This window comes from Peromyscus maniculatus, chromosome 12, assembly GCF_049852395.1.
Source record: "Peromyscus maniculatus bairdii isolate BWxNUB_F1_BW_parent chromosome 12, HU_Pman_BW_mat_3.1, whole genome shotgun sequence".
NCBI classification, from domain to species: Eukaryota; Metazoa; Chordata; class Mammalia; order Rodentia; family Cricetidae; genus Peromyscus; species Peromyscus maniculatus.
Genome location: NC_134863.1, coordinates 74,236,535 through 74,261,870, shown reverse-complemented (window position 1 = coordinate 74,261,870; position 25,336 = coordinate 74,236,535). Strand labels below are relative to the sequence as shown.

The following is a 25,336-nucleotide window of genomic DNA, read 5'->3' as shown; positions in this document are numbered from 1 at the left end:
GACATTATAAGTAGAAACAGGAAAATATTAATTATTTATTATCAACACATTTATAATGAGGCACTGAATTTTTGCTTGTTCTATGAGAAATTCAATCTTGAATATGAGTAATGTGGTCAGGCTAATGTTTATTAACAATTACCTTAAGAGAATTTGCTTCTGTGCTCTGTATACAGACACAGTAGAGATAATGCATTCTTTTCTATCATTCTTGCATGAATGTTTCTTATTTTTAATTAAAATTTACCAAATCCATCTTTGTCCCAGCATAATCAAATAAAGCTCCCTAGACAATGATGATTGCTTGTTTTTCTAAGATCAATTATAGCGCTCTAGAAATAACTAACAGCCGCCTTGGAGAATTGTGACTGAAAGTTATAAGGATGGTCATCTATTTCATTTTTTAAAGGAAGTACACATGAATCATATGCCAAAGCAGAGCTGTTTCTGCACACACAAATGAAAATATAATAAAGTGGGGGGAGGGAGGAATATTGCTTGTTTTTCTTCCTTATCTGAACACTGACATCTATGAGGCCCAGATACACACCATTTGAGGTGGTTTGTCTGCCTGCTCCCCAACATAGAAATTAATTTAACTTTTTAAATTTCTAAACATGATTCTTGCAATTGCAAGGTCAGAGCAACCAAGCAGAACCCTGCAGTTCATTTATTGAGGGGGCAGCCTAAGGTCTTCAGAATTATCAGCTGTCCCAGGCTTTGCTCATGGGAATCTCCAGGCTGACAGCATGATGAGGTCAGAGCTCATTCTGGGTCCTCAGGGCTCGTGGTGCACACAGGGCCAGGGCTGCGGGATCTTGACTGCCTGGTGCACTTGCTGCTGCTCTGTATCAGGCTCTGGGGATTCTCAGGGAAAGTTAGGAATATCGTTCTGAAGCACACAAAGAAATAGCAGTGTTAGGTGAGATAAGCATTGAAAACGTGAACACATTCAGTCTTTAATTATCAGACTTAATAGAAGATAAGGATGAATTCCGAAGGAAACCCCATGAATATCACAAAAGCCTAACTTGTAACTAATACCTTGAATCACTCTCCAGTAATCTTCTAATGAGATTGACGGAGGACATTCCTATCTTGCAGTTTCTCCTTCCTGCTTTAGACCTTTAGAAAAGTATAGCCTCCTGCCATGAGCCTAGGACCATAAATGAGATTCAGTAATCTAAATCCGAATCTTCTCAGTTATTACAAAGAACTGTAGTCAGTGTGCTCTGGAAATTCAGCACTGTTATCTCCCCTAGCCATGGTTTCATGTTTCCTTGATTTTAGTTGCTTGTGTCCATCACTGTCTGAAAATGTTAAATGGGAGATTTCAGGTGTAAGCCATAAGTTTTAAATAGCTTTTATTTCACTATACTGTTATTGTCTCATTAGGTCACTTTGGGGATTTTACTAACTAATTTATAAATCAACCATCATAGCTGTATGTGTGTATAGTACCAAACACAGTCTATGTAGGATCTGTACCCATCCCTGAGGGTAAAGAACTAGAAATTCAGATGAGAACTCCCAGAACACTGTCTTTCACCATTCATTTACTTCTTTGTGAGACCTATCTGTGTTTGACAGAAATCTAGCATGTTAGATTCTAGGACAGGCCCCCCTAGCGGCCAGGGTACAGGACTCTGGAGGCAGACAGCTCTTTGCCGAACACCGAGTGGCCATGCCACATGAGCCAGTGTATACCAGATGTCAGTCACTTCAGCCCACTTGATCCTTCCTCATGCCTCTTCTGTGAGGTGGAGAGAAAAAACTCATTGTGCCCTAGGCCAGGATGAAGATTTGATGAGATATCATACACGTGAAAAGCGTCACTTCACCTAGCCCGGTAGGTAGCTCATTCAGTTAGAACAAGCTGCTAACTGAGCATGTCAACAGTGTCTTCCAAGGTGATCAGCAGATGCTGAAGCATTGATGACTGGGGAAGGAAGTAGGGCTGGGTGGAGCTGGAGGGGAGAACCAAGCAAAGACACAGGACCTCGAGTCCGGTTCGATGGACCAAGCACTCAGTTAGTCAGCTAACGAAACTGTTTAACCTTCAGCCCCCACTCCCCTTCCTCTCCCTCCCCCTCCTTAACCCTTTACTCTGAAAGACATTGCCTTCTGAACTGCCAAGATGTAAACATTAAAGTTTTAATGTTTGTTTTCTTAAAGAGTGTTACTGTTAGTAAATAGTAAGGGGACTATATGCCATTTTATGCCGAAAGTGTACAGGTGCTAGCTATAAGAACTGACCTTCCCCTAGTCTCTAAAAGATTCTTTAGCTTAATACAGAAGACCAAGGCCAGGCTGGAGCATCTGGTACAGTCACTTTTGGGTGACAATTCTTTCAAGACAAAATGCCTTCGAGAATCATTTTTAGCCCCTGAGGGTAGAAGAGCAAAAGGCCCTGATGAAAGCAATCCTTACATTAGGAATTGAAGGGTTGTTGTTGTTTTTTTTTTTTTTTTTCATTTGAACTCATAAAAGAAAAAAAGTGAATTTTCTTCAAAATAATCCTTTCCTGGAGACAGAAATGGGACAGACACTAAGTTCCTGAAGCAGTCATCACACAGATACACTGTGGGTAAATGCAGTCAGTGTGACCTTCTGTCTCCAACCTCGAAAGTGTACATAACTTAACAAGAAGCTGGAGCCAAGGGTATGTGATGCCCTGATTGTACAGTCCTGAAGATAAAACAGCTCTCAGCGCCAGCAATAGTCAGCCTTTAATTTCTGACTTGTAAGGATTTTTTTTTTTAGTTAGTATAAATCTCTCTCCTTTTGAATATATGCTTTATAGGTTTAGCTTATCAGTTACCTGTCTTCATCTTTCTGAAATATGAAAGCATATCCTCTGGTCCATAAATTCAGCTGCACGCCATCGTGCAAATGAGACTTGTAATGATATGCTTCTCAGACCCGTGTCTAAAGCTAGAATATCGGTCTTTCTTGGGTTTGTGGTGAAAGAGACTTCTACTAGAGTCAATAAGTAAAGCAAGCAGATGAGGCGGTTTGTTTTGACTGTGTGTGTGGATTTGTGTACGCTCTGAAGCACAGTAGTGTGGCCTCTGGCGGGCATGCCTGCATGTACAGAGCACCAGTTCTGGGTCAGGCACCATGGATGGGAGCTCCTGATAGACAGGAAGAGTGAGACCTAGTCTCGGCCCGTGGCTCTCACGTTGAAGAGGAGAATCTAGCATAAATAATGGGGTGCACAAAATGCAGTGACGGAGTTTTACACAGCACTTTATGGTAGCACAGAGACAGGGCACCAAAATCCACCCAGAATTGCCTGGAGAATGTCTCAAGGTTAACAGGAATGGAGAGAAACTGAATATATAATATAATAAAAGCATTGTAATCCAGCCTCATATATACCACATATATACACTCATATGCACACGTATACTTATCACATATACTCACACATATATACATGTATATTTATATACCACATATAGTTTCTGGTAATAAATTCTGTACTGTCCACCTGTCTTTCAAGGTGTCCAGGATATAATGTTTAATAACTGTGTGTGTCCAAACATTCCCAGATCTACTCCTGACATGAGCTCTTATAGCTCTGGGATGTTTGTTTTGTCTTAAATGAAGGATATATACCTGGCAAATCATCATCTGAAGTCATAAGGAAGGATACCAATAGCAATAATAGCACTGCTGGAGACAAAGGAAACTTAAATCCTTTAAAAAAAAAAAAGTTTTCATGGAAAATTGGAATAAAATGAAGTAGAACCAATTAGAATAAAAGAAAAACAGAAGCATTAAAGAAGAAACTTAATTGTTGCCGCGAGAATATTAGAACCTGATGGTTTAAAAGGAACCTAATTAAATTTCAAAGTAAAATAACTACAGCTTAATGATGGCCTTTGTTCAGGGGAAAGATAATGTTCCATAGAACTGAGAGCATTTTCCTCCCCCTACAGTTGAGTAGTAGTCAAATTGACTATTATTTTCTTATTTTGATTATTGCACCACTGTATGTTACTAATGAAGGGATTATTTGTGAAGCATTACTTCTGGTCTTGGGGCTGTGCACATGCATAGTAATGTAATACTCATGAACACCCTGTGAATATTTCATTGGGAGAGTAGAAGGATTCTACTCAAACCTGGGAAATCCAAAGTTTTTTCCCCTTCTCCAGCAGACAGTACCTATTTAGAAAGAAAATGCTGATTGAGCACAGTGTCAGAAATACTAGTAACCCCAAATACTTTGTAAGAAGAAAGAATGGCCTGAGCAGTTACCTATTAGTGAAGAAAAGGGAGAATTAGCTACAAGCTGACTTGCGGTGTTTGCACATCATGGAACCCTTGGACTGAATGCCAGTGGAAGGAGCGATGTTTCCAACCAACTTGAAATTCCTGTTCCTTTGGTTTCCCCCACAGCCTCATCATGTGTTCAACATGCTGAAGAAGTACGTCCGTGCGGAGCAGAAAGACAGACAGCACACCCTTAAGCATTTCGAACACGTGCGCATGGTGGATCCCAAGAAAGCTGCACAGATCCGGTCCCAGGTGAGCTCTGAGCATGAGGACCTTCTGCAGCTTGTCCAGTCCGGAGTTGCTGCTTCTTCAGTGGATGGAAAGATGTTTACCTCTCTCTAGAGCACTTATGCTGGGGCCGTTGGACCTCTGTGGCAAGAGTTCATGTCTGAAACCCTCAAAGCTAATCTTCACCGGGCTTAGTGGCATACAGTTGTACTCCAGACTTAATGTGTGGAGGCAGGAGGATTGACAGTTCAGTGCCAGCTGGGCTACAGAGGAAAATGCTGTCTCAAGGGGGCAGGGGGGCAAAGAGATGACCCAGCAGTTAAGAGTGCTTGCTATTCTTGCTGAGAACCTGGATTTAGTGCCCCCACATTTACCACCACCTGTAACTCCAGGTCCAGGGATCTGACATCATCTTCTGGCTTTCCACTGGTCCCTGCACATATATCTGAGTACACACACACGCACACGCACACACATAAATAAAAGTAGAATAAATCCTTTTTAAAGGGGAAAGTATTTGAGTAACATGTGCCTTGCTTGACATCTTCTAAGTTTCCCCAGCAATGTGGACTATAAACGTCTGAAGTGTCTGGAGCAGTCAATACTTTTAAAGCTAGTCATTAATCTTTTAAAGCTAGCCACCAGGACAGGGAAGTGGATCGGTTGATAGAGTGCTGACTACGCACGCATCAGGACCAGAGTTTGGATGTCACTGGGTATGGCAGCCCACCAGTAATGCTAGCACTCAGAAAGCTGAGACAGGGCATCCCTGGAACAAGCCAGTTAGCCACGCTGGCCATATTCGTAAGCTTTGGGTTCGACTGAGAGACCCGGCCTCCGTGAATGTAACAAGGTGCAGAGCAGTGGAGGAAGGTCCTCAATGTCACCCTCAGGCCTCCATACACACACCTGCACACCCGCATACACACGGTCAGCTAAACACGTGCACATATTCATACATGTGCATATACGTACAAAAATAAAGAATGAAGCCACCGAAATGGGGAAAATGATAACTCAGTAAACTGAAAACCCTGTAATCGACTCAGCTAAGTGCTGCCAGAGGATGATAAACTCCACCGTAACTGCGGTGTTTAGGTGTGACAGTGTCTCAATGAGGCTTTGTCTCATTCCCAGATGTTAAAAACCAGAATCTGTCTCCAGAAACCTAAGATTTTCAATTTTCTTCACTGGAATAAAATCAAAGACATTCACATTCTATATAAAATATTCAATCAAATTGAATTAGAAATGTCTTACAGAGGTCTTAGGAAATTTTCAGAGGTATTTATGTAGGAAATAGGGTATTTGGGAAGCATCAGTATTAGGAATCTGGTGACCAATGTGGTCTTTGGAATAGACTGTTCCAAGCATGCAGGCTACTGGTAAGTTTAAAGATAAATTAGGGAGTCAAAAGATGGAGACAGGAAAGAAAAAGAAGGCCCCTTCAGTTCAGTGTTCACTCATGATCGTCAGTGTTAGTGGGGGAGGGGGAGGGGTTTTATTTATTGCTGTTTCCATAGCAAAGATTGTTCACCGAGCGTCGTCATCTTCCAACAGGTGATGACGCACCTCCGTGTGATCTACGAGCGCATGAACCAGTCCCTGTCCCTGCTCTACAATGTCCCTGCAGTGGCTGAGGAGATTCAGGATGAAGTTGGTAAGTGAGCCGTCCTCCTCCTGCATCTAGAGTCGCCCATGCCCGTGGGCCTACTCGTTGTGAAGTGTATTTTGTGGGCTAGTGTTGTGTGTGTGTGTGGGGGGGTGGCTGCACATGGGTGGGCGTGAGTGTGAAAATCCTTGAGTGCGCGTGGGGACCAGAGGATGAGATCAGGTGTTCCACTTTATCACTCCTCGGCTTCGTTCCCTTGAGACGTAGTCTCTTACTGGATCAATAGCTTGGATGGTGGCCAGCCAGCCCCAGTGAGTCTGCTGCCTCTGCCCCGCCTTACGGTGCTAGGATTACGAGGGCACGTGCTTTTTACATAGATGTTGAGGATTTAAGCTCAGGTCCCCTTGCCCCGATTGCCTGTCACAGTGAAGCTTGCTCTTGCTGTTGCTTCAGATCTTCATTTCAATGCCTGTGAGACTAGAAAATGGAATGTGGTGCACAGAATATCTTGTAGCAATCAATAAACCACTCATTATTGAGTCACATGTCAACCATTCTATTCTAATTGATCCAGTCTTGTTGGTAGAGCCTTACTATGCTTTACTTACTTTATAATTACAAACTGTAGAGTATTTTGGTCTACTCTGTGTACTGAGAGCTCACATTACCCATTCGTCTTTCAACCTATTACATTTCTTGCAACTGCACTTTTTAATTAATTATATCTGGAAGACAGAAATCAGTAATGAGTTTTCTATCTAAGAAGCCAAGAACTGAGTACAGTAGTGCACACCTGCCATTGTGGCACTGGGGAGGCTGAAACAGAAGAATGACTTCAAGTTCAAGGCCAGCTTGTGTGGCATCGTCAGTTCAAGGCCAGTCTAGGATACACAGTATAACCTGTCTCAAGAAAAAGATAAAATAAATATTATATAGGAATGAAGAAAACCCTCCAAAAGGGACAAAAATCCAAAACATGGCTCATGATCTTACTGAATTGAAGTTAAAAATGTAGTGGTGTTTGTTTGGGTGCCACTTATTATGACCAATTCTCGTGAGTCTATTAAATGGGTAACAGAATTCATTCAGATATAAATTGAGGAAATACACTCATGATGACAAAATGGAGTAGACAGCAGAAGTCATCCTCTGATCTAACCATTAGGGAATCCTCCTCGCAGGTAGGAGCAGGGAGAAGGGGCATGTGACAACTTGCCTTCTCCGACTCCTTATAAGAGGTCACGACAACAGCAGGAAGCCCCGCCTCCTTTGGGCTGTAAAGCCCAAGGTCATGGGCGGAGCGAATACCAGTACGTTAAAATTTCTAGATGTGTATTTTAAATAAGTATATGTGGGGGTTATCTTAAGCCTCCTGTCCTGTGTGACTTACATTAAGATAGCATTAATAATATCAAACTATAGAGCTATAAGCCATTATAAAGGACTAGGAGGGTGATGACATACTGTACTTAAACACATTAATTAACAGTTGGTACTTTCTGATTTCTAATTTGTTCTTATTAGAACTTTTGACTTGGCAGTACACGACTGTAAACTCATTAGCCACAAATGAGTCAGACAGATGGTGACTCAGATCCCGAAGTGTTGCAAAATGCCCAAGAACGGGCAACCCGTAAACTTAAAATCTCAGTGACAGAGAGATAGATAATTAGAACCACACTTCTCTCCTTTTTTTTTTTTTCTTTCAATAAAGAAAGATAACACTGCCATATGAAGACAGGTTAGGAACATATGAGTTAAAAAACAGAACAGGGAAGATGGGTCATTGGGTAAAGTGCTTGCTACACATATACACAATCTTAATTTGGATGCCTAGCACCAACATTAAAAAACAAAAAATGTCAGGCATGACGACGTGTGTCTGTAACCATACCAGTGGTGATTCCAGGGACTTGCTGGCCAGTACTAGTGCCCATGTTTCAAGCAATAATGAGGAACACACACACACACACACACACACACACACACACACACACACACACACACACAATTCCTGGCATTCTAAATATTGGACACCAAATACAGAAAATCTTTCTTAAAATCTTTCATTTGGAATTCTGGGTGCTCCGTTTTAAAATAGCTGTTTGCCGTAGGGGAAAAAAAACAAAAAACAAAAAACAAGAACACTTGCTGTAGTGAACTCAGGTTCATTATAGGCCTGTGTGCCCTCTAAGCTCCTAATGCAAAAGGTCAGGGAGAGAGCTCTCGGGGGAGAATAGTTTTCCTTGGTTATCCCTCTTCATATGAAAGACTGTTATACAAACAGACAGATGAATAATCAACAAAACTTTCACTCAGCTAGGGTGCAGACAAACCCAAAATTGGCCCTGTGTAGTAGTGTTCAGTTGTCTATCGTCTGTGGGTTTCATTCACCCGCCATTTCCCAAAATCGTCGAACTTTAGATTTGGGTCAGGTCCGTACCAGATGAGGAGACGACTGAACTTCAGAGCCAAAGGTAGAAGGATGGAGTACCTTGACCAGGATATGGTAATGCACTCCATGGTTTAGAGAGAAATGCAGCATGTCACTGCATAGTGCTGGTGCGTGCTTTTGGGGGGAAGGGTTTTAGGCCGAGTATCTGTTTCTTTAGTGACACAGGTGTATCTCTCTATCAGCAAAGTAGGCTTCCAACTTTAAATCTCTAATACGGGCCAAAGTGAGAGAGAAGGGGGCTATATTGCAAAGAAGTGATGCTGTGTGGGTGCTGGTGGGAACTGGGATCAAGCTTGTAAGAATAAATAAACAAACAAATAAACCATATTGACTAGAGCACAGGAAGCATGTTGCCAGGGCATTCTGGCCCTGATCATGTTGCCCCATTGTGTTTCCCTGAGGCAGCCCATCTGTTTATGCTACAGCTAACTCGGGTAAATCCCTAGTCTGCTAGAGTTCTAGCAACTGCGCATGTATGGACTTCCATGGGCCTTAGAGACTCTAGAGCAGTGGTTCTCAACCTTCCTGATGCTGTGATCCTTTAATACAGTTCCTTATGTCATGGTGAACCCCCGTCTTAGAGTTTCTATTGCTATGAAGAGATACCGTGACCATAGCAACTCTTACAAAGGAACATTTAATTGGGAGCTTACAGTTTCAGAGATTTAGTCCATTATCATCATGGTGGGATATAGTGGCATTCAGGCAGACATGGTCCTGGAGAAGGAGCTGAGAGTGGCGAACAAGCTATGTCTTGATTCCACAGGCAACAGAATGTGATCTAAGACACTGGGCATGGCTTGAGCATGTATGAGACCTAAAAGCCCTCCTCCATAGTGACACACTTCCTCCCAAGGAAGCCACACCTACTAATAGTGCCACTCCCTATGGGCTTTTGGGGGCCAATCACATTCAAACGACCACACACCCAACCATAAAATTATTTCGTTGCTACTCCATAATTGTAATTTTGCTATTGTTATAAATCATAATGTACATATCTGATATGCAACCCCTAAAAGGGTCATGACCCACTTGTTGAGAACCACTTCTGTAGGTAGATGCTAGAGTTTAGAGCGTGTGCACACAGCAGAACTCGTTGGGACCACCTGAAACCACACATTTTGACCTTGTCCTCCTTCCATGGTCTTACTAAGGTTCTGGCTGGACATCTGAGCCTTTGTCTCACATTGGACTCTCTCACCCAGATTCTCCCTCTTCTGGATGGTCTTCTCTGTGAAGTCACATCCCTCAGGATCCAACTGAAGCCTCCATGCTTCTGTAAACTCTTACTGATTAGCAAAGGAGAGGGAAGCCGGAAGCAATGGTATAGTGAACTAATTCATGTCTGCCTGTGATACCAGTGGTCTAGGTTTTTTATGAAAGTTCACCCTTGAAGTATTGGACCAGCACATACAGAAGTAGCAGGAGGTTTAGGGAATAAGTCAGGGCCCACAGTCATTCTCCACGCCTTTACAGAGACAGTCCCTTGGGCGTTAGGCTTGTCCACCCTCAGCAAGGCTTTCCTGTATTTTTCACAAAGACAACATATGAACTATTATCAACTGGGAAGAATTCTGTGACAGTATCCCCAGCTTATAATTAAAGAAACTGAACCCTAGAGAGAGCACTTAAGATAGAGAAGGGATAAAAATAAAACTGAAGCCAGGGTCTGCCCGAATCCCACATCTGTGTTCTCTGTCACCCATTCTCTCTCACACTGAGTTTTCTTCTATTTAACCTTAGTGTCTAGACACTGGGTTTAAAACTAGTTTGTGTTAAATTGCTTGTTTCTGTCTCACCAATGCCAGATCCTGTGAGCTCTACTGCTATCCACAGTCTTTGACTCAGGATCTAGCAGAGGGCCTGGTGTGCTTTGTAGATTTCCATTACTGTAGCCATAAAAATGAAGCAAGCCTTCAAGCTTCAAGGTGCATGGATGCCCCTTAAATTGTGAGATGGTTTCTTCATGATCCTAAAACCTCCACACTGAGCTCCTTCGTTGGCCCCTCACGTAACTATTGCACAAGATAACTCCCTTTCTTCTGCCTCGATCTTCTCTGAAGCTGTTGTGATTGACCAAGCCAACAGACTGGTGTCATTGGCAGTGGTAGCAAAGCAATGAAGGAATAAACCAGACTTCCCAGCAGAGCCCCTCTCAACATTGTATGAGGTGGTTCTGCATTGCAGCCTTGACACTGTGTCGTGTGCTCATCTCCACAGTTTAGTCACAATGGTTTGTTGATTAATCATGAGTCTCTCATTTGACTCTCCCAAGACTGCTGCTAATTCTTTTATAAAAAGCTGACCTTCTATTACCCTATGATTTTTAAATTATTATTCACAAATTCCAAAGCACACTTACTATTTAATATTTTCCTTTAAAAATGTTTTGTATACAAATTATGATGCTTTCTTGTTAGGAAAGATGTTTATAGAGGTGAGCCATTCCCTGGTTTCTTCTGAATATTGTCAGGAATTCGTTTTTTCATTCAGTGATGATTGAGTCATTGTTTTAACAGAATATAGCCATTCAGGGTTCATGTCTGTGTACGTTATCATCATTCAACCTTCAGAGGGACAGGACCCCTTGGCCCCCCTATTTCTCTTGAGCTCAGCCTTGGCTTTGCCAACTTGCCACTTTTAACCAATTAGATGTTTTTGTCCCGTGTCATTTCCTTTAAGTCCATGCTAAATTGGTTCTGTTCTACCTTTGTGTTGGTGTTGAGGGATTTTTTTTTTTTAATTTGCTTTCAAGGTTCTTCAAATTGCGGCTACCTCAAGGCTATAAAAATCATAGCACTCAAATCAGAGATTCCTGTTTCACACAGTGCTGTAATGACCAATTTATGAGTTGAGGCAGAAGGAAGGAAAGAGGAAGGCAGCTCTAATTGTTTTGTAGCTGGGTTTTTTTTTCTTTTATCATTCAAAATTAATAAAAATGTGAACTACTAGAAAGATCTGTGGCTGAGCAAATCCGTGGTTAATGGCACTGGTATTGAATGATGTGCCAAAGAAACAAGAAATCCACTTTAATGAAAGAAGGCTTGTTTTTGTTACAGCTTTGTTTTTTATTACAACTTTACTGTGGCCTCTTGATAAAAATTTCCAGCCGGGGGGGGGGGGGGCAGTATGTTTATTTCAGAGATGGTGTTTCTATTACCTCTGGCTAATACGCCTGTGGATGTGGGGGCTGATTAACAAATCCAGCCTGGGTTTAAAGTGGAACACGTACAGCGCTTCTTCTCAGTCCGACAAAATACAGTAGTGAGTGCTCTCTGAGAATTATTAACAAGCCTGTGTAACTGTCAGTCAAGTCAAGGCCGGAAGGTTGATATCGGAGGGTGTGGAGTTCAAGACCAACTTGGGCTGCCTAGCTAGATAGACTGGGTTGTGGGGGTGGGAGGGGCAGAGATACAGAGAGAGCAAAGAGAATTGTCAGTAAATAAGAGAGAGCACTATTAATTTATTCTATTCTTACTTGAGTTTTCATAAAGTGATTACTACATGCACGTAGACTTTACAGCCCATTTAGGCATTTGGAAACAACGTGTGTTCCTATCATAGACAGACAGGAGGACCTTCCTCTGTTGGGTTCATTGTTACAGTCTCAAAGCCAATCTGTTGTTCCCCAGTGTCATTAACTGAAGGTCTGTTTTTAGCTGCCTTTATCTAAATGGGTATCTTTGACTCCCTCTAAGAAAGACAGTTATTTTTCCAAAGTACAACCACTAATTCCATGCACGAAAGTGTCTGGTCTAGTGCAGAAGTCTACACACAAGCTTTGTAGCCTTCGAATGGAGAGGGACCTAAGAAGATGGTGTCCCAGTTTCTGACATGCTAAGGTCTGTGTTGAAGTGTCTCCAGACAGCCAGGTCAGGGAGTGCCATCAGAGCCTCAGATCCCCAGCTGGTCTTTGCAAAGAGAGTAAGAGAGAGGCTTTTAGCAGATGAACTCAGCCTAACTGGCAAGCACTGCTCTTTATGTACATTTATGGGTGTGTCATGGTACAAGGTTGCTCTTTCTGACTCAGGAGTTCAGTGAGGAGAAAAACAGGTTTTGTCATCGAGAAGATCTGTGGAAGTCATTTATGAGGTCTTATAAATATAAATGTGTCAAACATTCCCTTGGGCGTAATTTTCCTGTGGATTTCCAGTACACAATATGGGGTAAGCCTGTCTGTATTAAACAACACTCAGAAAGTCCACAGTCCAAGAAGAAAGAATGCTAAAAGGCTGAGCGTTTTGATCGGGTTGGCTTCATTTTTAACAAAAACCGGTCCCCACCATCTATCCAGAAACACAGTGTTGACACTGAAATCTAGAATCCAGCACAGTGTGTTGATCTGCTTTACTGTGTTCCACATGGACACTGCCGGGCATAAGCAGAATTAAACATCACCCACATTGTAGTGACTCACCGTGGATCTTTTTGTTCTGGCAAATAGATAACGTGTTAATTGGCTTCTTTCCCTTTTTTATTGTTGAGTTGTATGACTCCTTTGTGTATCTAGACACTATCTTACCAGATACAAGACTGGCAAATGTTTTACCCATTCTAGAGGGGTCCAAGTGTGTGGGCCTGTGTGTGTGTAACTTTGTAAGTATCCTTTTTGACATGCAGGTTTTTTTGTGAGTTTTTTTTTATTGTTGTTTAATGGTAAATGAAGTCTAGTTGATTAGGTCTTTGTTTTTAACTGTTGCTTTGGTAATATATAGAAGAAGCCACTGCCCAATCCCAAGGTCACAGTTTATACCTATGTTTCCCTTAAGAGTATTATTAGTTCTTTGATGAACTGATTCTACTTGGGTTCATTTTCTGTGGGATATTAGCTAGTTAAGGGTCTCAGTTCATCTTTTTCACCTAATAACCCAGCATCCCATCACAGTGTGTTGGAAAAAAAAAAAAAAAAAAGTTTCTTCCCAAGTAAAAGACCATTGTACCATGTGCAAATTCTGTTGACCTTCTATTTATTTATTTTATTTTAATTTTTTTTTTTGTTTTTTTTTTTTTCCCCCCGAGACAGGGTTTCTCTGTGTAGCTTTGGAGCCTATCTTGGATCTCACTCTGTAGACCAGACTGGCCTCGAACTCACAGAAATCTGCTGGCTCTGCCTCCCAAGTGCTGGGATTAAAGGCATGCACCGCCACCTGGTGACCATAGATTTCTGTACCCTCAATTTCCTGCCTATTTTTACTGTTGATCCACACTACTTCTATTACAGTGACTTTGTGGTTAGGTTTTGAAACTGGCAGGTATGAGTTCTCTACTTTTGTTTTTTGTTTGTTTGTTTGTTTTTTAAAAGATTGTTTTGATTATTCTGCTTTTTAGTTTCCACTTGAAATTTTTTGTCTTTCTCAGAGCCCTGTTTGAGAAGTATGAATTTGTATTAGTTACTTTCCTCGTTATTATGGCAAACCATCTCACAGGAGCAACTTGAAGAAGGGTTTGTTTTGGCTCGTAGTTTAAAGGTGCCATCCCTGATGGCTAGGAAGTCATGGCGGCCCCAGGAGCGCAAGAGCTGATCTCACTGCCAAGCCCAGTTGGGAACCAGTGTGTGACAAATGCTGGCACACAGGGTCCTGGGATAGTACCACCCACGTTTAAGGTGGGCTTTCCACTCAATTTAGAAACTTCCTCATAGACTTGCCCAGAAGTTTGTCTCCTACGTCATTCTAGAGTCCATCAGGTTGGCAATCAATATTAATCGTAATGAGATTATAATGGATCTATATAGCAATCACTTTTCAATGTATTGCTGTTACCATTTCCCCCAATTTTTAGTGTGTGTGAATACATATGGAGGCCAGAGCTGACGTAGGGCACCTTTTCTATACTGATCCCCATCCCCCAGGTAGGGGGATTTCACGTGGGCTGTACAGTTTTTACTTAGATTCTGGGAATGTAAACTCCATTCACACTTCCAACAAGCACTTTGTGCACTTAGTTACCCCCCCCCCCCCGACTCCTGTTACAGTATTTGTAATATGGATTAACTAAACAACGTGACAGTAGAGCAGCACCCAGTGTGAGAACTCTTCCCTGGGCCCATTGGAGAAGGTGAATATTTACAAGTAGCAGAATTCATGCTCCCATCCTTTACTCCAAATCTTGGTAAGATTCCGGAAGATTCTGGGACCTTTTTTGTTAAGCTGTACTAGCTACCCTGCATCAATAGTTTCTGTTTTCATGCCAGCTCTTACTTTTTTTTTTTTTGTGGTGGGGAGCATCGCAACCAGGTGGATCACGCCTGAGGTGGCGTCTCCCACGCCAAGCTGCTGATTCTTACGATGATGCACGGAGTTATGTTCTCAACTCACCAACTCTTAAGTGTGGCACTATAATTTGAAACAAAATCAAAAAAAGAAACTCTTAACAAAAAAATGAGTGGGGTGTGAAATCAGACCACAGTGGTGGTAGCAAGATGGTTTCCTGGCATGGGACACTGCGACAGATGTGTCCTGATTTTTTTCTAGAGTCCTGGGAACAACCAGTGATTCGGGACTGTAACAAGGGCTGGTTATTTGTTTGTCACAAGCAGCTGCCTTCAAGGTTCTTTTTTTTTTTTTTTTTTTAAGGAAAAAAAAAACCCTCGTAGTGATATTTGCCACCCAGAAATATGGAAATGAAGCCAAATTGAGATTAATTTTGGAGTTTGCTTCCATGAGGGTTTGCATGTGAGTCAGAGTTGAGAAGGAATGTTAATTTGCCTCTTGCTGTTTCTGCTCAGAGACAAATTTTGCAGTAGAGTCACTGAGTAAAGCCTCATTAGTCTTTGCTAATAGCTCTTATGTCGAGTCTTCTGCAGACACTGTTAGGTAGGAAATTGTAAACAGGGAGGCTGGGTCAACAGGGTTGGAAAGATGGCTCAGCAGGTAAGAGCACAGACTGATTGGAACAGGGGGGCTCATGAGTTCATGGCCAACGGTGACTATACTGGAAAGTTCTCTCAAAATGAAAAGGGATTTAAAAAACAAACAAACAAAACCGTATTTGCAATGTCTTTTTGACTTGGAGAATGAACTAGGTTGTCGATGGGGAAAGTCTAGTTCATTGCAACCACTATTGAGAGATGATGTGTTGGCTAAGGCAAAGAATTTAATAATCATTTGATGCATGTAACTCCGAGATGTTGCCGACTTGCAGGTGCTCATAAAAATATTAGCTACATCTTGTGCTTGAAATAGCACCTGGCCTCTACAGAATTACCTTATTTCTGGCCTGTGTGCCGTTTAGACGAGTCTTCCCATCCTGAGAAAAGATAGATCACCAGTTGTGCCCCTAAGTCTGCATCCTCCCCTACAGCGTTGAACTCTGTACAGCTGCTCGGTAGGCCAGTTGTGAGACCAGAGACTTGCTTGTCCTGAGGAAGGAAAGCAGGCTGGGTAAAATTTCACTCTGGTAGGAGCAATAGCCTAAACCGTTCTGGCCTTGGCACAGCAGTTCTGTCTTATCTTTCTGAGGTGGTAATGGTAAAGCGAAGCTCTCCAGGTACACGTGTTCCTTTTCAAGCTGTGCCGAGGGAGGGAGGGAGTTGCAGGTGAAAAAACAGTGCAGAGTTAAGAATGTGAAATGGGCCTCATCGTGCAGTTGTGATCGTACTTACTAACTTTGTGTAGTGTTTTTATTAGGAAATAGTGAAAGCAAACCACATCTCACATGCTGAAGTCTGTGGGCGTGGCAGTTTTTGTTTCTGTTGTGGTTGTTTTTGGTTGTTTGTTTATGTGTATGACTGTTTGCCTACATGTACTGGTGCCTGTGGGGGCCAGACGAGTGTCAGATCTCTTGGAACTGGAGTTACAGAGGGTTGTGAGCTGCCATGTGGTCGCTGGGAACCGAACTCAGGTCCTCTGCAAGATCGCCGAGTCCTCTCAACCCACTGAGCCGTCTGTCACGCCCCCAAAGACTTTTTTTTAAAGAGTTTGTTATTTGAGGTTCAAAATTAATTGTTATTTTTTTAAAAAAATCCATCTGCATTTTATGATTATTGAGTCTTGAAAGGAAATTAAATTGTCTTCTCGAATGATAGCTAATATTCTTTCTACAAAGGAAGGTTGCTACACATATTCATTATGATGTGATATAAGAGAGGTATCTTGTGTCAAGATAGTCATGAAACGTCATTTTTTTTGATGTAGTAAAACTTTTCTATGAACTGTAGCCAAACAAAGTGTCTCTTACTAGAAGTTTCCAAAGATATCAATATCAAACAGTTCTCCAGCATTTTATCTGAGAAATATAGTTACTAGTTACATATGTATAATTTGTTTTTATTTTATATTTATTGGTGTTTTGCCTGCATGTATGTCTGTGTGGGAGTATAAGGCCCCCTGAAACGGAGTTACAGATGGGTGTAAGCTACCATGTGGGTGCTGGGAATTGAACCCAGGTACTCTTTTTTTTTTTTAAATATATTTTTATTTTAATGTGCATTTGTGTTTTTGCCATGGGTGTCAGGGTCCCTTGAAACTGGAGTTACAGACAGGTATGAGCTGCCATGTGGGTGCTGGGAATTGAACTTGGGTCCTCTGGAAGAAGAGTCAGCACTCTTAACCTCTGAGCCATCTCTCCAGCCCAAACCCAGGTACTCTTGTAAGAGCAGCTGGTGTTCTTAATCCACTGAGCCCTTTCTCCAGCCCCACTAGTTACAGTTTTAAGTGTAGTCTTCTAGTAGTAAATATCTATTGCCCAATACAAAGAAAATTAACTTTACTGTTGCTACTGAGATATCATTAAGTAAGTGACAGTTCTTATTGTTCTTGATTATTTGAAAGAAGTCTCTGAAGAAGTAAATATATAAATATATTGTTGTTTTTCCATCAGCTTAGCAGCTACACTTGAATAACTGATATTTTAACTACCATCTGCACCCTGAGGCCCTGCAGTCAGCACTGGCAGGATTTCCAGTCCTGCCGATACCAGATGTAGTTTTTAACTAAATCTCTATCATTCTGTTTACCAATGAAGACTTGGGAGTCAGATGCTGGGGTGAAAACCTGCTAGTTCAGAGAGGCTGAGAAGCAATGAGCTGACTTTCCCCTTTGTCCAGAGACCCAGCAAGAGAGTATCTCTCCAGTTGTTCCAAACCAAATTGCAAAATTCTAAGTCCCTCCCCACTTCTTCCTGTGTATCTCTCTATCCATCTACCTGGCTCCTCCATACACTCTGTGGCTAATTCCTGTCAACTAGTTTCTGTCTCCGCCCCCTGATCCAAGGTTGATTTTATTAACACAGTCTCAGGTTTCACAGTGGGATCAAACATCCTGCAACAATGTATTTAACAATATATTATGTATATTTTATATGACTTTCAAAGAGTAAAACATGTAGGGCTGGGATGTACCTTAGTTAGGAGAGTGCTTCCTAGCCTGCATTAAGCCTAGGGTTCAGTCTGCAACACTGCGTAACATTCGGCATGATGGTTCAATCAATACCTGTAATCCCAGGACACAGATAACAAAGGCCCAGGGATCAGAAATCAAGACCTTGGCTACACAGTAATGTTAGGAGAGACTGCATCAAACACTGTCTTTAAAAGAATGCATTTCAGTGTATTTTGCTGTCATTTGGCCTTTGTGAGTAACAAGATCCAAGAATTAATCAAGGACATACAGCATCAATAAATAATTTATTGAATGCCTACAATGTTCCAGATCTGTCACAGATGCAGGGCATAATCTTTCGTACTCAGATAACTTAGAATAATTTAGAATTTGCTCAGAAGAGACTTCTGATAAACAGCCAAGACAAGGATTTGTTCTCATGAAGGCAATTGATGAAGGCTGATCTGATAGCACTAGGTGGCCTCATCTGATAGCCATTCCTTACCCCTAAAGTCCCCTAGAGAAGATTCCTAGAGCAAGAGGGAACCTTCCTTTTCGACTGCTCCAGCCACATCATTTTATTGGCACTGCCAAGGCCATGCATTGCATCTCCTTGATAGCCTATAGACAGGTCCATTTCATTGCTTTTGATCCAAAGGCACTTACTTAGTGCTAATGGCAAATTCAAAGCTGGGTTTGGGAATATTATAGGAAGCTTCAGCATCTTCTCATTGAAAGTGTTATGGGCTGAAGAAATATCTCCCTTTTAGGAACATCCTTGCACATCCTTATATCTGTAGTAAGATAGTGAAGCAATGTAGGGTTTTATAGAACTTGAGGGTCATGCCATCATTCTCCATTTGCTCAGAACTCATATGCTGAAGTAGGACAAACACACCTTCCTCCATGTGATTGTTAGAGTTTTCTATATGAGAAAAACCAACATTTCTGTGGATCATGATATCATAATTGCCAATGATGACTTCACCATTTATTCACAAGGGATCAGCCATTCAGGCTTGTGCTCCAGAAATGTTTGTGGCCAGAGTCTCCCGGCAGACAGCATGTAAGTGATGTATTGTTGCTGGCCATTAAATCAGACTCATGAAATGGTCTCTCCTGCCAGCAGAGGAGATTGCTTCTTGATTGTGGAAGCAGGTGTATTTGCTTCCACTCAGATATACTAAGAAAGGAACAAATAATTTAATGAAAGGTTCTGTGCAATTTTTTTTTCTGTTTATATTATTGCTTGCTCTCTCATTCACAGTCCTCCTGCCTCAGCATCTCAAGGGCTGTCAATCACTGTAGTAGTCTTCCTTTATTCTCCTTGGTGAGTCAGACCTTGCGGGCAAGCTGACATCCTGTCCTCAGCCCTGGATACATTGACTTACCTTCTCCATACGTCTACAGTGCCCATCTCAACTTTGACTTCTTGAGGTTGAGTATGCATTTATATCTCCTCACAAAAATATGCCATGCCCAGGAGGTGATTAATAGAAACACTTCTCATCATGTGGCCTTGGACCAGCAGTAGCAGCAGCATGACTGGCCAGTCGTTAGAAATGGGCATTCTTTGCCTTCATTCCCAGCCTGACAAACCAACAATGTGGGGGACAAATGTGTCAGTTTTTATCACTGTGGCTAAACACCTAGCATAAATCCACTTAGAAGATGAGATTTATTTCGTAATAGACCTCTCTTTCAGAGAGCTGAGTCCAGGGTCTCTTGGCCCTGTTGCTTTGGGCTTACGGCAACTCTATTATGGCCAGAGGACCCTCTTATTTTGTGGTGGCCAGGAGGAGACAGAAAAGGTGGGAAGAGGAAAAAGAAAGAACCAGAATCCCCTTCAAAGACAAATCCCCAATGACTCAACTTCCTCCAAATAGGTCCCATCTCTCAAAGGTTCTGCCACTACTCAGTGGCAGCTTGGGCTGCAGACCAAGCCCTTAATACATGGACCTTTGGAAGAAATGTAAGATCTAGAAGTAATGCTGCTCAGTCTATAGTGATAGTGCTCAGTGAGTATTATAGTAATGCTGCTCAGTCTATAGTGATAGTTCTCAGTGAGTATTATAGTAATGATGCTCAGTCTATAGTGATAGTTCTCAGTCTAGACTATAGTAATGGTTCTAAGGTCTAGACAATATAGTAATGGTTCAAAGTCTAAACAGTAATGGACCTAAGGCATAGATACACAGCTTGTCCTCAGAGAAAGGTGTTTTTATTAGTGTTAGATCTTTTTCAGAACTGGTATGCAGTGATATGTTGTATACCCTAATAAAATGTGCCTAAAGATCAGAGAACAGAACAAGCCACTAGATTAAACATAGAGACCAGACAGTGGTGGCACACATCTTTAATCCCAGAGAGTAATATGGCAGGGCACAGAAAGTTGTTTTTTTTTGTTTGTTTGTTTGTTTTGTTTTTTTTTAAAAAAAAAAAAAAAGGCATGAAGAAATAGGAGCTAAAGCTCTTCTAGGCTGAGGAAGCTCTTCAGGTCAATTTTATTAGGGTACACAATATATCACCACACTGGTGGGCTGGAGAAATGGCTCAGTCAGTCAGTCATGTGCTCCATGAACATGAGGACCTGAGTTTGGATCCCCACCATGTAAAGCTGGGCATAGTCAGCATCATTTGTAATCCCTACACTCCCACAGGAAGATGGCAGACAGACACAAAAAACTGGAAGCTCACAGCATGAACAACAAAAAGGAGACCCTGTGTGGGAGCCCACAAACATTCCAACTTGTGGTTTGTCTCAAGGTCAAAGAGTCAGAGTTTATTTTGCTGTCCACAGCTGCATAATAGCATGCAAAGTATATAGTTACCAGGTGTCTTATACTTCCAGGCCTAATCACAAGATGCTTTGCCGTGGATCATGGTTACCAGGTGTTTTGAAGGGTCTACACATGGTTGTAATTTGATCCTGAAAGGGGGAGGTCTTTTGCCTCTCCCCTTGCTAGTGTATAAAAGGCCCGTTAGAAATAAACTTGAGGCTGCTAGGTATTAACGCAAGGTCCTCCCGAAGCTATCCTGTATCTCTATCTTTTTCTCTTCATCTACTTCTTTATTTCCTATCTAGCATTTCTCAATTCCTCACTCCCCACGTCAAGGAACCCTTCGACAGGTCGGGGCTGAACCCCAACACTGAGCCCCGACAACCCTGTCTCAAACAGGTTGGAAGGCAGACTAGAGACTGACAACTAAGGTTGTCCTTTGACCTCCGTGGCACACACATACCTGTACTCACATACAAGAACATGTTCATGCATCATACATGTCTTTTTTAAGCAGTGTTACTTGTAAAACTATAGAAGTATAAAGGACAAAGGATGTTCAAAGACTGTCTCAGATTCCCCTTTAGTCTCCCTACCCCAATATCCTTAAGATTTTAAAAAAAAAAAAAAAAAAAAAAACCTTCAGTAGATGATGTTGACTGCGAATGCTCATGTTCAGGAAACATGGGTGGAAGCAGTTGGGTTTATTAGCCTGAATGATCTGAGTGTGAGGTAGTCTGCTTTCTTCCTCCAGATCTTACACTTGCTCCTGTGAGCTTAGAGCTCTTAGTTTATAAGTGATTGTGTGTAGCACGAATCTTAAAGGTCTTACTAATAACAAACCTGGAGCCAGGTACTGGGGTCAGCGCTGGAAGATCAGAAAAGCAGAACTAGTCACAGCTTCCTCACCTCACCAATTCCTCAGTTGACCCTGTTCCTTCAGACTGGAAGCCTCTGAGTCCTCATCCAAATGGTTTCAGCTGAACTGCTCCTCAGAAGCCTGAAAGCTTAACCAGGCCATAGTTCCTCGTCCTCATGCCTTAAATACCTTTCTGCCTGCTGCTATTACTTTCTGGGATTAAAGGCGTGAGTCACCACACCTGGCTATTTCCAGTGTGGTCTTGAACTCACAGAGATCAGGCAGATCTTTGCCTCTGGAATGCTAGGATTAAAGGTGTGTGCTACCACTGCCTAACCTCTTTGTTTAATATTATGGCTGTTCTGTTCTCTGACCCCAGATAAGTTTATTAGACTGCACAATATTTCAGGGAACACAATACCACCACAACTGTGGAAAATGAGCATTTCCTAATACGCTACTACCATGGTCTTCCACTCTGATTTATTCGAGTAGGTGATGTCAGCTAAAACGGGTTCTACTTATTATTTGAGTTTCTGTTTATTTCATTGTACATTGTTTTGGGGAGTATCTTTTATCCAAAATACTTGGATAAAATTGGGGACGTTTCTGATTTCAGAATTTTTCAAATTTGGAGTGTGATGATACAAACTCTCAGCGGCTGTCATCTTTAGTCCAAAGTTCTGAAATTCAAAAGGCTTTGAAAGGTGGAGGTCAGAGGATAACCTCAGTTGTCAAGCTCCAGTCTACCTTCCAACCTGTTTAAGACTGGGTCTCCTTTGTTTTCTTTTTTCCACGCTGTGAGCTTCCAGTTTCTTGTGTCTGCCTCCCATCTGCCTGTAGGGGTGTAGTAAAGATTTCGATTTCAGAACATCCCCCATGTGAAGTCTCAAGGCAAACCCATGCAGTCTACGTGTTCTGGGGATGTGAGTGAGAGCATCAGTAGCCCTAAAGTCTCCGACTGAGAACCAACCTGAGCCATTTCCAGACGGCTGCTGGCAGTGTCTGTGATCCCGAGCAAAAGGGGGGCGGTGGTGTCTCAAGAAAAACAGTAGGCAGAAGATGAGGGAAAGATTCTGTAATCCAGTAGTCAAGCCTGTCAGAATGCATTTGGAGCATGCTGACCCACGGCCTGTGCTTCGTGTCTCTCTCTCTCTCTTTCTCTCTCTCTCTCTCTCTCTCTCTCTCTCTCTCTCTCTCTCTCTCTCTCTCTCTCTCTCTCTCTGGCAGGGAGCCAGCGTCGTGCTCTGGAGTGTTTTGTTAGGCTTTCCCCACCTTAAGTTAAAACCTTCGTATACCTAAAGTATGAAGTACTTCCTTCAGGTACAGGAGGGAAAACTTAAGCCAGGACTATCCTGTGGATTGCTAAAAACACGGTCTTTAAGGAACAGAAAATGGCCTGGTTATCCTGTCCTTTGATAAAACCTGACGTCACCCTGGAAGTCAAACATTGTATGAAAATATGAGAGAAGTTTGGCGGTCCGTTCTCTTTGATGTGGAGAGAGGAAAGGCTGGCTTCCTTTCCCACGTTCAGCAAGGGTCTGCACCCACCCCGCTGCGAACAGCCCTTCAAGAGAACATGAAAGAGGTGCGGAGCCCTCACAGTTTGCAGCTTGAGGATCCAGGGTGATTAAGTGGCTTGATCAAATCAGAGACTAAAAGTGGTCAGGGGTCAAGGGCTTCCTCACAGCTTGCCAAAGTTCTTCAGAAATCAAAGTGAGTCCTTAAATACCTGGGGTGTGAATAAATGGGATGCTTTTTCCTTTAAAGAAGAATGGCCACGCAGAATCGGCAGCCCTCCGTAGACATCTGGATGTTCAAATACGACCTTGTCTCTGGAGCTTGCCACTAGTTGAGCAAGTGTCATGGCGGGTTCCTGATCACTGGAGTGTTCAACTTGTCACACCATTTCTGCATGTCTGTCCTTGACTTCATAGACAGCAAACGATATCTGTATTTTTCAGGATCTTAGTTCAGGTGCTATAAATACTTGGAACTGAAAGTCTCATTCAGAAGTCACTTAGGAAGAAAAGTCACTCTCTGTGGAAACTGTTGTCCTGGAAGTCATCATGGTCTCAGCGTATACTTGGGACCAAGTAAAGTATAATTTGGAGGAGTTCTTGTTTAAAATACAAGATCATGAACTTTACCTCACACTCACAGAAATCCACATATTTTCTACCACAAGTGAGTCTTAAAAAATTCATGTTTTAAAACCCATATCTATATGTGCTAGTAAGAATACAAGTTTCTGTAGAAAACTGGGAGTATATTTGTCTATATTTTTGACATAGAAAAATTAAAAGATCATATTAATTTATCCTGAGTCATTAGCCATGTGACTTTCTACCAGCCTTTACAGTCTCTGATTTACAGTGTTCTCACTTACAAGATTTTTTGTCTTTGTGGTAAGGAGAAAGTGATGCACATCATTAGAAACCTTGGGTTTTAAATTGTAATCCTTTCCTGGGTACCAGTGTCCAACACTGAGTGACAGCTTTTAGCCCTTGTCTTAATCAGGGTTACTACTGGTGTGATGAAACATCATGACCAAAGCATCTTGGGAAGGAAAGTGTTTATTTGGCTTATACTGCCACATCACTATTCAACATTGAAGGAAGTCAGAACAGGAACTCAAAAAGGATCAGAACCTGAAGGCGGGAGCTGATGCAGAGCCCATGGAGGGGTGCTGCTTACTGGCTTGGTCCTCATGGCTTGCTCAGCCTGCTTTCTTACAGAACACAGGACCACCTGCCCAAGGATGACCACATCCTCAATGGGCTGGGCCCTCCCCCATCAATCACTAATTGAGAAAACGCCCTAAAGGCTTGTATATGGCCCAATCTTATGGAGGTATTTTCTTAATTGAGGTTCCCTCCTCTCAGATGACTTTAGCTTTTGTCAAGTTGACACGAAACTACACAGCAGCCCTTCACATGATCAGAAGGGTAACCAGCAACAGTCCACATTGTCCCGTCTTGAGCTCTGCTGTTCAATGGACTAGGTGTAGCAAGCGCATGTTTGACAAGGGATGTTTTCAACCACAAAAGGATCATCAGACTGCATCCCTGTCAACAAACATGTATTTCCAAGAGGCCATTGTCTAAAATGTTACAGAGAAATGATGCTTACCTTGAAGCTTGAGTACAGCTTTGTTAGGTGACACAGTGTTGATGCTGTGTTTAATTTAACCAAATAATTGGCATAAACTGCTTTATCTCTTTGTTTTTGTTGTGTGTTCACGTGTGTGCAGGTGTATGTGTGCATATGTGTGCATGCATAGGCCAGAGGACATCAGGTTTTGTTCCCTAGGTTCTTCCCACCTTCTGTGTGAGGCAAGGTCTCTCATTGGTCTAAAACTTACCAAGTAGACTAGACTGGCTGGCCAGGGTGCCCAAAGCATCCTCCTGTCCCCATTCTGAGGTTATAAACAGGACAGACACACAGCTGTCTTTTTCTCTCTCCCTCTCCCTCCCTCTCTCCTCTGTGTGTGTATGGGGAGGGGGAAATCTGGCCACAGAACTCAAGTCCTTTGTGTGTGCGTGCGTGTGTGTGTGTGTGTGTGTGTGTGTGTGTGTGTGTGTGTGTGTGTGTGTGTGTCTGGCCACAGCACTCAGGTCCTTACCTACTGAGCACTCCCCCAGCTCTGACTGCTTATTAACTACGATTACTGTTCTCTGAGGGGAATAAACAAACAGTACAAGCTTGAGGCAGGCTTCACTCTCAGAACTTTTTCCTGAGTTGCTGCTTTCCTGGCTCTTGAGAAATCGTGAGCCTGCTCATCTCTTTCATGGG

The 25,336-nt window shown here is 42.3% G+C and overlaps 1 protein-coding gene across 4 annotated transcripts in view; it reads left to right on the top strand.

Annotated features, from left to right (window-relative positions):
• The window catches only part of App (amyloid beta precursor protein), a 231,206-nt gene that overhangs the window by 169,144 nt on the left and 36,726 nt on the right, over positions 1 to 25,336 (top strand). For all 4 annotated transcript variants that reach the window (XM_006987946.4, XM_006987944.4, XM_006987945.4 and 1 more), the window contains 2 exons: positions 4,408 to 4,536; positions 6,073 to 6,172. In XM_006987946.4, coding sequence (XP_006988008.1) covers positions 4,408 to 4,536; positions 6,073 to 6,172 — 229 coding nt within the window. The remainder of the gene's footprint in view (positions 1 to 4,407; positions 4,537 to 6,072; positions 6,173 to 25,336) is intronic.